We start from the raw sequence: 16,803 nt of genomic DNA on the forward strand, positions 1-16,803 counted from the left end.
ACTTCCCAAGAGCAGAGCGGGGTGTAAGAGAGAGAAGGAGAGATTGTATCGGGGTGTGTCGTCCCCCCTAAAAAAAAAAAAAAAAAAAAATCTGGAGGCTCCCTCTGGCCTCTGCAACCCTAGAGGACAGGAAGAGGAGCGGGGAAAGACAAACAGGAGGAAGGAAAATATTGAGGAAAGGAAAGATGAAAGTGGTCACAATTATCGCAGTTTGATTGTACGGTGGAAATGTCCAAACACTCCGCTCTCTTTAGGGCCATTTAACCCTCCGCTGAAGACCCACCCACGTTTATGTGAGCCCACGTCCATATATTAAATCCAGATGAGGAGGAAGGCTGTTCCATCATTACCTCACCCAGTTCGGCTTAGAAAGAGGAGGAGGACAATGAAGCAGAAATCTTTCGGTAAAAGGTTATGCAATAAAAAAAAATAGTAAATGAAACAACCTTGGAAAACGATATAAACTGGGTTATAGATGTATACAGATACAATATATCTGCAACCGGTCATGTGAACCTGGAAGCAACATTTATTATCATCTCCTCTTATCACATAATGGCAGTATCAAAAAGACACTAGAAATGTAATGGACAAACAGCAGTAATAAAACCTGCTCAGATGACATGACTTTGCAAATGATTGATACACAGAAGCTATATATATTTTACAGAACGGTTCAATCTACGATCTTTAGAAAGAATGGAGGCAAAGGTAAGTGGGTTATAAATACCGCGTCTATGTCTCATTTCTGTAGCTTACACTTTATACAAACTGAAATACACGTGATTAGTTCAGCAATTCATTTTTCAGTCTCTTCTAAAAGCTCATATCTTGAATGTGCAAAGTGAACTGAATTGATTTGAAAATATAAATCACACACTGTATGGCAATCAGTATCACATATATTCTTTCCAAAACCGTGCAGCTCCACAGAGGGAGAAGGAGGCCATTAACAAAAACAGTGACAACAATAACAAGAGCATAAGGCGGAGGAGGTGCAGGAATGACATGCAAATAGCCACCAACTTTCCAACACTCGTCGGTATCCATATTCATAATGTATGACATAGTTCAGCCCACACTTCTGAATGAAACACACACAGAAGCTTTATGCTGAAACTCTCAACACACCAGTCATTGTGGCACGAAGCCGAAGTCCGCTCGAGGCAAGCCAAAGCCCCCCGGCACACATTTCATTTGTAAGTTGTGCCAAAAAAGCAGTATTGTAAAGCACTTTCAAGGCTACATTCCTCAGTGAGATGCAGTCAAACAACACGGTTTCCTCACAGTGCTGCCAAGTGGAACGCACAACTCACCTGTGGATTTCAGTTCAGGAATCCCTCCTCTGTGTCAATCACTGGATCAAAAAAACTTGAACAACATCAACAAAGCAAACACCAGGTGCTAAGAAACTAACAAAAAAAACTGATATAGACAGTAGAGATCAACTCTCCCTCAGTGGCAGCCAAACAATGAGTAGAGCAGGAGAGGGACAGAAGGAGGAGAGCGGAGGTGGAGTCAAGCGCATTCCAGCTCTCAGTGAGTAGTGAGGTCACGGGCAGAAAAAAATGCAAAAACAAAAGGGACAGAAAGTGGAAAGGGGGGGGAAGAAGAGACTGGAAGACCACCTGAACGAATCCCACACTCACATTTCTCAGCTCTGTGGTTAAAGCCCCTCCCTTTTAAAAACTAGAGCAGACAACACCACAATATTGCACAGTGACTTTTTGCACAGTAATGGAACACACTGCATTCTACAGACACACCCAAGACAAAAGGAGCGGGCCAAGTGTTATTCGATCTGGAAAGTTGGGCTTGAGGAAAAAAAAGAAATTGGCTGGACTAGAAAGCGTTACGGGCCATTAGCCACGTGGAGCGGTTTTTAAAAGGGAAAGAATCAGCCGTTCAGTGGCTTTGACTGGAACAGTTGGATTATCTCAGTTCAGCTATCTTCCCAAACACAGTGATTCACTGGTATGCTTGGAATTTAAAAAGATGGTAGTCAAGTGTTGAATGTGATTCACACACACAGCCGATTGTGAGCAGGCCTCTTTGTCTGAGGTGAACTGGGTTAAGCTGCTAATGAGTGACCCAGCTGGATCTAAAACACCCACAAGTCACGGCACACGGGCACAGCATGGACACAATTAAGACGTTTTCTTAGAGGCCAATCTAGGAAACAGTTTTCACTTTCTTTAGTGCCAATGTAGATCCACTTAGATGTTTTACAGCACAGAAACAAAATCCCCTTCTCCTTATCGGCACCAGCAGGTACCTCTACTCTTGTACACTGCTCCAGGTCTTAATGAACAATATAAACCTAAACATCAAAAAACAAAAGCTGCAAACATTCCCCATCAACTACATGACTTTTTTCACACTTCAGACCAAGGCTATAAATACATGGAGTGTATTTGAACTCTCGCATAAAACTTTAAGATAAACTTACATTGTTCAGCTCATTCTGGTTTCCAAACAGCTGGTGGTACTTCCTGTATTTGCCCTGGCGATACTTGTTTGCAATGTAGCGGCGCCGGTCTTCTGTGCAGCTAGATGGTGACAGAGCTTCACTTGGAGGAACATTAGCAGCCCAGAAACTGTTGACTCGCTCATTTCCCAGTAAAAGAAACACCTGTAATAGGGAAGTATTTAAGCATTGCATGATTTAAATATACTCTTCGACAGGACAGACGAGTTGACATTTCTTCCGTCAAATAAGCCGACCTCAATTAGCTCATCAGTCCACACTTTTTTGTCCATCTTCAGACTCCGGACTTTAGAAATGCTTGGACCCAGGCCTCGGTGCTCCCCTGAAACACATCAAAGTGCTTCTTAGATATAAAAGCATGAAATATCAGCCTTTTAACCACCTGAACTGACCACATTTTCTACAGTTCTACAAATTGGACAAAACTGATGAAAACGTGACAAAAAAAGTGGAAAAAAAGCAGCAAAAGAGCGACAAAAAAGTGACAAAAACATGACAAAAAAACAGTGAAAAAGTGACGAACACGCAACAAAATAAATTGGCAAAAAAAGCAGCAAAAGAGTGACAAAAAAGTGATAAAACAGTATCCAAAAAAGCAAAAAAACATTATGAACATTTGATGAAAAAGTGACCAAAAGTGACCAAAAAATTACCAAAAATAAAAAAGCAGTGAAAATGTGACAAAAATGCAATAAAAAAGTGAAAAAAGCCGAAAAAAGTGACAAAAATGTGACAAAAAAAAGGGTCAAAACATGACAAAAATGTAATGAAACATCTGATGAAAACGCAACAAAAAAGTGTCAGATTAGGCAACACGACAACAATGTGAGGAAAAACATCAGTTTAGATCAATTTTGTAGCTTTCAAATGAGGCTTTACACTGGCCTATAGGCTGTAACCTTTTAGACTTGGGTAAAGCTGGGTAAAGAACTGGAGAAAATGCGCTCAGTTAAGGCAGGGCTAAAGAGGTTTAGGAAAAAAGTAAACTGGGCACCAACTCATAAACCATAGGATAAAAGTGAACATATTGTGTACAACTTAACAGGACAGTTTTGAGTCTGGATTTGTCAGAGAAGAGTCCTGTTTCACATGTTGGTCTTGATTTGTATAAAAAAAACAAAACTTAGTAAACATACTAACCGGCGCATCGTTTACAGAGCACCACGCACAGATTGATGGCTGCCCACTCTGGCTTGGGGGCGTCGCAGTCGGCACAGAAGCTGTTGCTTGGCTCCGCCCAGATCCGCTCGGCCACTTCCCTATTGGACAAAGCCTCGTCGATGGCATTGTGCATGGCATCTACCCACTGGTCCTTCAGCTGCTCTGACTCCGCAATGAAGCTGTGCAATAATAGCAATAGTAAGAGACACATTCTTATCTATATAGCAAGTAGACACAATATATTGCAAAGTCAGTGAGGTTTTTCATTCCAAGTAACTTCAAGAAGGTGCAAAAATTCAGTTTTAGGTTTTTTTGATGATTTATTCGTTTTTTTATTCTTGTTTAGTGGTTTAGTGGTCTTGTCAAGTGGTTTAGTTAAATCTTGCGATAACATTTCTTGCACAATATTCAAGAGTTTCTTCATCATGCAGTCCAGCCAATGTGTTAAAAACCTGTTCGGCACCAAGTTTATACTTGACAGTCAAAGGTGTGTACATAGTATAAAACGATACAGTGTCCCTGCACGTCATGTTGTAGAACAGGTTTCAATCATCAGCCAATGGCCATTTTATGCACCGTGTTACTGATGCTCTTGCAGTGCACGATAACACCAAATGCAAAAGGTTATTGCAAACCACCAGCACACAGATCTTTTGTCTTGTACCTGATTTGATCTAGAAGTGAAAAATTGTTTTGTCCTTCAGTGTATTCTAAAAGCAGAAAACAAAGACAAAGAGACCTTTCTGCATCCAATTGTAAAGCATTTTCATAGATCATGAACAAATAGTTGTTGAAAGCTGATAACGGTAAATGTGCTCATAAACTCCTTTCTTATAGTTTTAGGATTGATGGTTTCATTGTGTTGTAGGAGTATTCATTTGTGGGTGTTTTATGCTTCTTACCAGAATGTTCGATAAGGTGTCGTGAGATCGAACGTCCGCTGATCTGTAACTTTCACATTGCCCACGTTCATGTCTATGGAGGTGATGCCCACACCTATACGGTAGTCCTGAAGAGGCACAAAAAGACTGAATCAAATAAGTCCTTTTATTTGAATTGATAGGTGAGGAAAGTGGCCCGTACCTCCATATTCTTGTAGAGGAAGACCTTATCCAAAGTGACAACGGTGTAAAGCCTGGAGCGTATTCCTCTGAGGCCCAAAAACCCACAAAATTCTGGAGCCAGAGGTGAACTGGGGGAGATGGTCTGGCGGTTCCGGAGTCCCCCAGTGCAGTCTTTCAACGCAGTCACCCAGACATCTCTCTCGGCTGATGGAGGATACAAACAGATAATGCAACAACTATCGGAACATCTGAAAATGAAAACACCTGTATCCACTTTTTTTATGGAATCGGTAAAATAAAAATTAAAGCAGAACTACGTCACTTGTTTACCTTAATAAATCCTTTTTGTAGTCCCTCTGGAGGTAATACAATTGCAACTTTCCCTGCTCCGACCCACAGACCCAATACACACTAATCATGAAGAAGAAGCTAACAGGCTAACTGCAAAGCTAACTGTGGGCTAGCACCACTTTAGCACTATTTACAGCCAAGTTTGAGTGAAAAAAACCTCTCCATTGTGTAATTGGGTTGTAGCACAATGAACAATATCCGTCTCCCCATTTGTCTTTTCTGTCAGCGTAGTATTTAGTGTTACTTAGTTCTGCTTTAATATTTAATAATTATGAAGCAATTATATTATAAAGCATTTTGAAGGATGTTATTGAGCATTATAGCTGCTGTGAGCATCACCAAGCCTTTAAATGCCTAAAAATGTCTTCATTACCTTCACTCTCCGCTCTGAAGATAAATGTTCGGTTGCTTGTCACCACCTCAAACTTGACCTCCCCCACACTCGACACATTAGTGATAAAGGCTGTGGAAATCAGTCCTTTAGAGTAAATGCCCTACAGAGGAACAAACAATGGATAAAGCTTTTGACCTCGAGGTATCAATTATCAAAAGAAGAACAGAGTTTGACTACCTTTTCACTGTCAAAGTATCTCATGTAGTCAGCATCCAGCTTTACCCATCGTCTCTGGTAATAAAGTGCACTGCAAACAAAGTGCATTAAATACGACGAAGTACCCATTGCAAAACCTTTGAAAGTTGATTGAGCCTCACCCTTGTGGGGGATTCTTATCCAGCCAGCCCATTTTAATGACGGCTGATTCCTGAGAGCTGTCCTCCCGACTGGTGGAGGGTAGTTGGCCTCTGCTTGGGGGTAGGTAGATACTTCCTGGGGGGCTGCAGCTACCTGACCACGAAGTTGAACTTTCACACAAAAAAAAGACTTTTGATTATAAAAAGCATTCAAACAGGAATAATATTATTTCGATACCAGTACTTTAACAATACTTTGCCATTTTTGCGGTTCCTATACATATTTAACATATGACATATAACATATTTGTCGTTTAGGACCAGAAAACTGCAAACCTGCAAATTTACAGTATCGGGTTAATGTCCAATGCCCAGAGATGTGGGGAGAAATTGTGACAAAAATGTGTGGGTGTGAAAAAATGTGTTTAAAAAAATTGGGGGAAAATGGAACAAAAAAAGGGAAAAATGGGAAATACATTTGGTGAAAAATTTGGAAAAAAAATTTGAAAAATATTAGTAAAAAAAAATTGGCAAACATTTGGGGAAAATTTGGGAAAATAAGAAAAAGGAAATAAAAGGAGGGGAAAATTGGGCAAAAATGGGGGGTGGGCGATAATTCATTTGAAATTCAAGTCCTTTCGTGCTGTCCCTGGACCAACAGCATCAAAACTTGGATCTAAAGATATTTTTTTCTAGTATCAGCTTTCCATACTTTTATTTTTTCGATACCGGTAGAACCTAACCTTTTTTTGTCTATACCATACCGGCATCATTTAACAGCCCTAAACAGGAACAAGACAGGACATTGGCTTTGTCGACAAAACCACAAACAAAACATAAAACGCACCATTTACCACCATAATGATATAACATGATGATCATGTTTGGTTTCAGATCCTGACAAATATAACTTGGCAATATCAGTGATTCTCAACAGGGGGGTCGAAATAATAAAAAAAAGTGGGTTTCAGAACCATTTCCTTTTGCCAACACTGACTTCTTTTTGCTTGTTTGCCTTACGATTGATGCTTGGCTCAACAGTGTAGGGAAATACTGTGTTTTTTTAAACTATATGCTGTAATAAATGTTTTTGTAAATGAGTTGGAGCTTGTCCTGGAAAGTGGGAGGCAACATACCTTGGCAAGAAGCAATATTTCTATAACAAATTGAATTGACGGTGACTCCGGTGTGCTATTACAGGAGTGTAGGGCTAATGTATCACCAAATATTGTTACTGTAATATGAAGTGACACAATTTCATACCGTGAGAAGCCACAATATAGAGAGACCTTCCACCTGAATGAGGTTTACACATCTTTTTGCCAACACAACCGCAAATGAAAAAGCGTGACGACCAAAAAATGTGCCGTAGTTCAATTCTGTGCGTCATGATTTTTGTAATTCAGTCCTGATGTCGTACCACATAACCAAATATCATGCAGCCCTGGATGTTTTGTTTAGTCAGTATAACGTGAGAATAATAATCTGTGTGGTTGCTTCGTCCCTTGTTGTTGTTTTGATGCGTGACTCACTCATCATCATCACCATCCAGCTCGTCTTCGCTGCACAAAGCGCTGTACCGCAGCTTCGCCTGGTTGGCCATCAGCAAGGACCTGTCCTATTGAGGGAGACGGGTGTAAACAAAGACATCGTGGGAAATAATAACAGAGACATCCCATTTTCAGTGTCTTACTCTGAGGGGCATGTTCACCTGTTGAGAGTAAAACAGATCCGGGTCTTCGTAATCGTCAGAGTTGTCATCCACAGAATCTAATCCTGAAATCAAACGGACAGCTTTGTATGTTAAAAAAGACAGATATACAGTAACCTTTATTTACTACAGGAAGATAAATCAAATCTCCACGCTGGAAAGAATAAGTTGCATTTTTCAGTGACTAAACGGTCGATTATCCTCTTGATGTTTCAACTTGGAAGCTACAGTAAATAAAGTGCTGGTTTTATGTTATAGGATTTATTCCCCTTTTAGCTGATTATTACGAATTTATTCAGCATACTTAAATGTAATGTAATCTCTTTTTTCATTTAGTGTCATGTAAAAAAAAAAAAACCTAACTTGATACTTAACTAACAGAGCAAAGCAGATGGTTGGTACGAGCAGTTGGTCATTGTAGAATAATTTGATTTAACTTGATTGATCTTGTGTGTTTTTCAATGTTTGACTTTGACTGCTATGAGCTATGACCACAAAGGCAATCATCATATTATATATTAGTCGTTACAGCTTTAAAAATTTAATATGTTTGTATTACATATTACTGTTTCAAAAATGTAGCTGAGTTACACTACTTTGAGGTACTTTTAGCAAAATAGAAACGTAGAACAGGAAAAATCTCTTGCACACTGTATGCTTGCAACATACAGTTGCATTCCTTAATGCATTCCTTTATTCAATGCATTAAATATGCATTATTTCATTTAATGCATTAAATAAAGGAACACTGGTGTTGCAAGTATACAGTGTGCGAGAGATTCTTCCTGTTCTACGTTTGGCCTCTATTCTTTCTCTTACGCACCTGTTTCAAACAAAAACCTAAACCGTCTTTAATTTCTGGCAAAATATAAACTGTAAATAGTAATAATACCACCGTGCAGTCAAGGATTTCCTTTCCCTTCGTTATTCCCGTTCTCTCGTGTCGATCTTACACACCAGTGTCCAACTTGATTTGGTGCAGCATTTCATTCGGGGGGAGTTTGGCACTTTTTCGTTCATACAGTTAAATGCACTTGAGTTAATTAATGGCTAATATTTTCCCATATTTTTTTGTAAGTAATATGTTATATTCCTAAGTTACTAAAAAAAGTAATATGTTTTTGTAACTCACTACTTTTGTAACACGTTACCGCCAAACACTCCTCGTAATTTCCACTTCACACATTTCCCATAGCACATGAAGGTAACATAATAACCCCATATCTATTAGAGAGGGTTCTCTTTCAGTAAACAATAGAGGCTAGATTAAACAAACTGAGAATAGGTTTACATAAAAAAGATGGATGGAAGCAATAATAATATAAACACCCCTCCCTTCTAGATTAGTCCACCCTTTTGCTAAAGCAGGGGTGTCCAAAGTGCGGCCCGGGGCCCTCAGACCAATTTTTGGTGGCCCTCGTCCTTCTTGCTGAATCGGTGCACATGATCAGAGATGATCCTTTTTATTTTTATTTAACCTAACAACTAACATTTCATTGTGAGACAGAGCTGGCATGAAGGATTTAAGCTTAAATAAAGGCGTGGGGCACAATTTAAACCTCTGCTAGTCGAAGGTTTCGCGACACTAACCACCGATCTATGGCTCTTCACCCCGTGTCGGCTTCAATATGCGGTAGGCCATGAAAAAAGTTTGGACACCCCTGTGCTAAAGGACTCTTAGACGTGATTCTAAAGCGTCACACTGAAACTCAAGAGGCGACTAAGACTAATACCAGTGCTATAGTAAAAATAACAACAGTTTTGATCAGTCAATTACATTAAAGGTAAAAATGAAGAAGAAAAGAAAATCCACTTGTCGTTGTGACTTAATTATTGCTCTACTTGGTGAGTGTCTTTTTCGTGTTGCAAAGTTAAACCTTACTTAGTCAGATTCAAAAATAGTTTCTTTGGTGACATGAGAACAATCTAAAAATGGGTTTCAGATTTTTGCTCATGTTGTAGTCAGTCAATTTTGACAACATCACTGACAAATGTGTCACAAGCCTGCCCCGAAAAGAAGAAGACAGAAACTCTGAGCAAAACACTCAGACTCTAATGTATTAACGAATAACTTGCAATGCATTTCCTAAGCACATGAAAACACGATGAACGTATTATCGTGCTTTGTACTCACTCGTGTCCCGCGGTGATGGCAGGACCCTCAGTGCTGGCGGGCCAGGCGGTGTCTCTGGCTGCGCTGGCTGTTGTATTTGTTGAACGTTTTCTTGACTCTGAGACGTTTTCATTCGCGGCGGGACCTGTGGCGTTTCGTCCTTTTGCGTGTCATCGGGGGCTGTGATCGTGGCCGGCAGGCTGTCGGACAGAGGTGAAGAGGGCAAGTCCTCATTAGTTGGAACATCAGGGCAAGTGTCAAGAGTCTCCATTGAGTTTGAGCGAGAGAAGGCCCAAAACAGGCGGCTGATCTTATACATCCTCGAAGCCTGAAGTCTCCATAAACACTCACATCACAGCCAGCTTAGCCGACTTGTGTCCAGTGCTGTAAGTTTTAGTCCAACAGTGTCCGACCTGCAGCAGCACTCCTCTTTTCCTGATCCCTGGGATTCCTGTCACTACCTCAGTGTTATGGGCTGCATGTTTAAACCTGCCCGCCTCCTGACAACACTAAATACAGCATTGCAACCCCTGCATACCTCTGGACACTCTCTGAGAGCACATGGACACAAACTAAGATACCACATAGAGCATTTTATACCTACATAAAGTGGGTTCATTAAGTTTTCAGACCCATTTCATTTATTTGTAGCCATGTTGCAGCCAAAATTTATTTTGCATTGATATAAATTCTAGACTGATCACCATATAGCAGCCATTGCAAAGACTGAGACATCGCGATCCCAAATTCTCCCCAACATTAATAAGCTTTGGAGGCCCCATGTGGTGCCTCTAGACCCCACTTTGAGAACCACTATAGGGTAAATAGTGTTACAATAAAAAATTCGAATAATACACACAAAAAAAAGAAAACATTTTTTTCTATGGTATTCAGACCCTACCACTAGGCCTGTCACGATAACAAATTTCAAGTTCGATATATTGAGAGGGAGAAAGTGTCGCTATAAGCCAAATTATTCACTCTAACGATACTAGATACTCTAAAAGTGCATCATCATGTCCTAAAATACCACACAAAGAATAAAGAATAGACAACTCCTCCTCACTCCTTCCCGTTTACCACAATGACTACGTTTGAGGGGGAAATCATGGTGGATTTACAGACTCCCCCTCCCCAGCTCTGGCGAAGCATGTTCCTAAAAAGGGCATAGGGGCCTTGCGTGACGTGACCCAGCGTTATCACAGGAGGAATATCTAGCTGTAGAAACCAGGCTTTAAAGTTGTTTTTAACGTGTCTAAAGCGCAATGCAATCCAATGAGAGACTAGCGGCTATATGGAGGTACTACAGTAATGTCGGCCCCTAGTGTCGTCGCCACAAAGCAGAGCAGCCAGCGGCCATTGGCAGCAATAAACACAAAATATAATGAAACTCAATTTGCATCAGTTAAAAATCAAAGTTTTAGAAAGAAAGAATGGGGAGAAATGCCAATAAATATACAGACGCTAAATTGTTGATGATTTATTGTGACAGCCCTACCTACAACAACCATTTTCACATTATGATTATATTATAAAGCATAGTGTCATATAGCGGTATCCGAACTATCAAAAGTGCTTTACAGTCATGCATGTTAGTTATTCCACACCAGGTGACGGTAAGCTACATATACTATATACAAAAGCCACAACTGCTCTGAGGTTAGACTGATGGAAGCGAAAATGACAATCTGCACTATACCCGTCTGACTGACCACCAATAACCATTCACTTACTCATCCTGACTCCCTGATATTCACCATCTCATCCCTGCTTAGCTTCCTCACGGTTTTCACACGGCAAAGTATTCAGGATCAGTTCATCAGTCTTCATAGTTGTGCTGCTTTTGAACATTCATTTAAAAAAACTTTGTTGATGGTAAAAAAGCCAAACATGTTGCTTCTAACAGGTTTGTCTGGGGCTTCCAGGCAGATATAAAAGCACCGGGCTTTCTTTTGATAACATACTGAGAAATGTAAGATGGATGAGATATGGGCACTGTTTTTTTAAAAAGTGATCTGCTGAAGACCAAACATTTACTCTTTTCTCCAAAACAAAAATCATATTACGACACCCAAATCCATCCACATCTCACGCTGGAGTTGTATCCTGATGATTAACAATTCCTGATGAGAAGCAAGCAACAGTATTAATCACCGCTATGGTAAAAATGTGACCAGATTGCTGCTGCTGCTGCTGCTGCTGGGAAATTCAAGTATGGCCACACAAAAGTATCCCTGCCCTGCTGCCACGATTGTGAAAGTTCCTCTTTGACAATCTACTGGTGTGTATTTTGTGCCAAAAATAATTAGTTGTTAAAAACATATAACACATTTGAAATACACCTCTTTTATTTTATTTTGGCGGTTAAAGTTGAGGCTGCTTTATTCATCACCATTTAGTCATCATCATGCTCCATATTTCGACACATGGTGTTATTGAGTATGATGTAATTTAGACACAACTGATCACTCCCTGAACAGCAAATTCCCTGAACTAAAACGTTCCCTCGAGTCGAAAGGTTAAAGGTTACAACTCAAATCTGTCTCCATGAGTAGTTATCATCTATAAAACTGGCTAAATCTGTAGTTTAGACCTCTACAAACATGAGCCGAGCACATTTTCTCCAGTTCGACTTTAACCAAATCTAAAAGCTTCTTGAAAAAAGTGGCAAAATAGCGACAAAAAATGAGACGAAAGCGAGGATGAAAAAGAAACAAAAGCCCAACAAAAAAAGTGACAAAAAAGCATTGAAAATAAAAAGCCATAAAAGAAGAAAAGTCTAATGAAAAAGTGACAAAAATCTGACAAAAGTGATTAAAAGATGACAAATATCGGACAAAAAAGTGATGCAAAAGTGACAAAAATCAGACAAAAAAGTGATTAAAAAAAGACAAAAATCAGACAAAAAAAAGGATAAAAAAGTGACAAATATCTGACAAAAAAAATATTTAAAAAATATTTAAAAAGTGACAAAAATGTGACAAAAAAGTGATTAAAAAAGGCAAAAATCAGACAAAAAAATGATAAAAAAGTGACAAAAGTCCGACAAAGAAATGATTAAAAAGTGACACAAATCTGACAAAAGAGGGACAAAAATCTAACAAAAAATGATTAAAAAGTGAAAAAAAATCTGACAAAGAAGCAATGAAACAAAAAGTCATAAAAGTGATGACAACGCGGCAACAATGCAAGGGAAAAGTTCCTTCTAGATTTGTTTTGTAGGTATTAGCTTTCAAATGAGGTGTAACTCTAACCTAACCTTTTAGACTTGGGTAAAGCTGAACTGGAGAAAATGCCCTCGGTTAAGACAGGGGTTAAGAGGCAGTTTATGGTAGAGCATACGTGTTGATGCTTCTGCAGTTATTTAAAATGAGCACTGTGTGAATGTTTACTTTAAAATAAACAATAACGGACTCACATACAAGCAGGTTTGCTCTTTAAACAGCTGCTGTATGGATTATAGAAGTTGTTTTATGGGCCTTTTCAGATGCTGTATAATGTACACACAATGGAAGGAAACTAACCTTGACACGGTTCCTGCTTTTACTCAGAGGAAGAGTGGTCAGAGAGAGAGAGCTGCAAGCTACATACTATATTTAACCATAAGATTTGCAGTCGATGTGTACACAATGAGTCTCGAGACGCTATAGACAACTGAACACTATATTAGGCAATATAATACAAGGGTTTCCAGTTTAAATGAATTCAAAGTAGCCTGAATTTTACATGTGCAGCTTCATTATGAATAGAACAATGACTAAAACACGTTGCCAAACACTGTATTGCACACCTTTTATATAAATGACAAAGCCTTGAGTGAAACCGGCTTTTCTCTATCAGTCTATGTCAGGAGGGAGAAGTGAAAGATTTAAAGCATTATTGACAGCCTGACAAACCAAAACAATGCAACACTTCCTTGTTCTTACTAGGGCAGAAAAGAAAAAGTGATGACAGGCACAAAAGTTATGATAAGAAAAGTGCTGAGTCATCCATTTTAAAGTCATAAAGTAATTTGTGAGTGATACCTGCCCTGGCACGTTCAGCGGCGCTGCTCCCTCCATAGTAGATAGCAACACTTGTAATGCACATGCAAACTGTGAGTGGGACAGAGCGACAAGGAAGCAGGCGAGGACATGGGAGGAGACTGGGGCTGCAGAAATCACGCAGAATACCAATGAGGGACAGTCAACACTCGGCTCACATGTGAAAAAAGTTAGTTCCTTGTAACGAGTCACTTCTGGCTGTCATCCCGTCATTCGTTCCTGGCATTTGCGGAGCAGGGGTTTAACCACTCTGCTGTTCTTCACTGTGAGTTCCTCATGCTCAGCGTTTCATTTGCTTACGCACGACTTTTTTTCCCCTTCTTTATCTGATCGACTGAAGTGTTTTGAGTGACGTGCAGAGGTGGTTCCCAACCTTTTCTGCCTGAAGTCGTTCATAAATACTCCGAGCTCCGGGGTAGGGGCCAATATTACTACAAAGTGCCAAACTACACTGAGATTATTCAGTGTTTAACCTCTTAACCCCCACCCGAACCGAGCACATTTTCTCCACTTTGGCTTTGCTCAAATCCAAAAGCTTCTTGAACAAAGTGTCAAGACAGCGACGAAAACGAGGATGAAAAAACTACAAAAAAAGTGACAAAAGAAGCAACAAAAGAGCGACGAAAACAGAATAAAGTGATAAAAAACAAACAAAAAAAGAGCCACAAAGGAGTGACAAAAACACAACTAAAAGGTGACAAAAAGCGTTGAAGAAACCAACAAAAAAAACTACGAAAACAAGACAAAAAAAAGAGACAAAAATGCTTCAAAAATGTAACAAAATGCCACAATTACATGTCACGATCAGTTTTGTAGCTCTTAGCATTTACATGAGGCGTTACTCTGGCCTATAGGCTGTAAGCCCCAGCCCAGAAGCTTTTGTTTATTGGTTTATTTGGTTGGGACAGTGCATGTTAAAGAACATACATGGGTCTCATGCATGTAAACACGCCATACCGAAAAGAAAAAAAAAGTGAAACTGAGCAGAATTTCTAAATTCTTATGATGTTTTTCTGTAAAAGGTTTAACTTTGAGAACATTTTAGCTTTACTTTACTTGGAGAAAAGGCCAAGAGGTTAATAGTGTGTTGTGTTCAAAGTGAAGCTAAAACGCTCTCAAAATTCAACCTTTCACTGAAAAACAATTGAAATTTAGAAATTCTACTCAATTTCACTTCCTTTTTTAATCTGAAATAATTCCAAGTACCCCCTGCTAAGTGCTACCGTACCCCTGGTTGGGAAACACTGGTAAAAACAACAGATTTTGGATCTTGTTTTGTGGCAGCTTGAACCAGTGTCTCTGCAATTGGGTAAAAATACTACGTGCAGTGTACCATATTATCCAGTAGGTGGTAGTGTTGTCAAAGTAGATAAGCAATCTGTCATAATAATCACTAAATGAAATGATGCTATCAATGAAATATGCAGCCTAAAAGCAATTGGTGTAAAGGCGATTTGTGGCAGACCCCTCATTTTATACATTTAAAAAACAACTATAACTAAGGCTGTCACGATAATTACTATATCGACTTCAATAATGACAGATAAACAATACAATTTTGGGCTCAATATTCATCGCCAGCTCATTTATTCACATTTTTTCCACCCATTTTTCTACTGTTATACTTAAATAGCCAAAATAAGTTGTACCTCATTGTATCTCATGTTCATAGTTGGACATCTTGAGAGCTTAACTGTGATTTTTAAGCGTTAGACTTAAGCTCTTTGATAATTTGATTTATCGTGATAGTTCCCTGCCTCAAAATATCGAGCTTAGATCAGGACATGACAGACCGAAATATAACTGTCAACACTAATGAATTAAGTTAAAATGATGTTTTTCTAGATTTGAGTTGAATTTAACTGGTCACTTGCCAAAGGACTCCCCTGAAAAAGAGATTCTTAATCTAAGTGGGACTATCCTGGTTAAATAAAGGTCAATAAATAAATAATAAAAAAGGAACAAGATTTTTTTGGTTCCATTGGCATCAAAATCACCTCATATCAGGACAAATTCTTTATGAATAATCCGTAATAGTGTAATGTTTGTACCTGTGAGCTTTAGAAGATGCAGTAGTCCTCTGGGGGCATGAGGGGGGCCGTTTGTGTAATGTTCCAGTTTTGGGAGGCAGAGGGGGGGCCGCCGGGTCTTCAGAGGGGGACGCTAAATGCAGGCACGAGCTCTTTCTTGTCCCATCGCCGTTTGAAGTTGCAAAGTTGGGCGACGGGGGCGGCAGACTCCTGGGCCGCGGTTGGCGCTGGGAGGGGGGAGGCTGTGAGGGCTGGGAGGGGTCCGGGCCCAAAGCGTTGGTCGGGCTTCTGGCTGCTCTCGGGGGTCGGCTGGGGATCGCGGGCATCGATTGCTGCTTTTCTCTCCGGGGCGAGACTGAAGGTGGCGTTTGACCTGGGGCGAAGGGTTGTGGCGGGCAGTTGGGGGTGCTTCGAGGGGGCACCGGGGGCAAATCGACCTCAGATAGAGTCATCTCAGGAGTTTCTGGAACCACCGGCTTATACTTAGTCCTTTGTTTCGGCACGGGACGCTCCTTCTTGACTTCCTCAGCCGACTTCTTCTCCACGGTCATTTGCCTCTGCTTGGGCACCGGCTTGTCCATCATGTCTTCGTCTTGCCTGTTTCGTCCCTCCTCCACAAATGCACAGTGCGTGTCTCGCGGCGTTGAGGATGCCGGCGTGTCGCACCGGGTGAGCGTTTTATTGAGACTGGAGAGGATGCGTCGCTGGTGCCCTGGCAGGTTGATACCGATCTGCTCCAGCCGCTCTTGTGTCAAGGTGCGACATTCTTGCAGCGTCGTCAGCCCGGCACTGAGAAAAACCTCCGTGTATTGTTCAAGGCGGAGCACGTTCAACCAGTCGGGCAGAGTCGGACAGGAATCCGATTGGGACGTCATGTTTGGGGAAATTACAGGTGGCGCATCACTTCATTTTGCTGAGGGAAAAAAAAGAGAGAGAGGAGGAAATAAAAAATTAACAATAATGGGAAACTGCCAAAAGCCCGGTCATGCCTGGATTATGCTTTCAAGCAATAACACCAAGCTGATCGTCAAAAGGAAGAAAAGGTTAAAGGCTGTTTTCGGTTCCTCAAAATGCAAGAAAAAACTACAAAAAACTCTTTCACTTTTACCTTTCAGTGGCCTGTCAACACTTCAGGTTGCTACACTGACAACT

The 16,803-nt window shown here is 40.3% G+C and overlaps 1 protein-coding gene across 1 annotated transcript in view; it reads right to left on the bottom strand.

Moving 5' to 3' along the window:
- The window catches only part of arap1 (ArfGAP with RhoGAP domain, ankyrin repeat and PH domain 1), a 40,658-nt gene extending 24,094 nt beyond the window's left edge, over window positions 1-16,564 (bottom strand). Inside the window, exons 1-12 of the mRNA XM_079575348.1 lie at window positions 15,673-16,564; window positions 9,600-9,778; window positions 7,448-7,530; window positions 7,287-7,372; window positions 5,776-5,925; window positions 5,636-5,705; window positions 5,438-5,558; window positions 4,733-4,917; window positions 4,552-4,658; window positions 3,629-3,828; window positions 2,725-2,810; window positions 2,450-2,632 (exon numbers count right to left, since the gene is read on the bottom strand). Of these exons, the coding sequence (XP_079431474.1) occupies window positions 2,450-2,632; window positions 2,725-2,810; window positions 3,629-3,828; window positions 4,552-4,658; window positions 4,733-4,917; window positions 5,438-5,558; window positions 5,636-5,705; window positions 5,776-5,925; window positions 7,287-7,372; window positions 7,448-7,530; window positions 9,600-9,778; window positions 15,673-16,526 (2,304 nt within the window). The 5' untranslated portion in view covers window positions 16,527-16,564. The remainder of the gene's footprint in view (window positions 1-2,449; window positions 2,633-2,724; window positions 2,811-3,628; window positions 3,829-4,551; window positions 4,659-4,732; window positions 4,918-5,437; window positions 5,559-5,635; window positions 5,706-5,775; window positions 5,926-7,286; window positions 7,373-7,447; window positions 7,531-9,599; window positions 9,779-15,672) is intronic.
- Between the last annotated feature and the right edge of the window lie 239 nt (window positions 16,565-16,803).

The sequence above is a fragment of the Gobius niger genome (assembly GCF_951799975.1).
Source record: "Gobius niger genome assembly, chromosome: 1".
In the NCBI taxonomy this organism is placed as follows: Eukaryota; Metazoa; Chordata; class Actinopteri; order Gobiiformes; family Gobiidae; genus Gobius; species Gobius niger.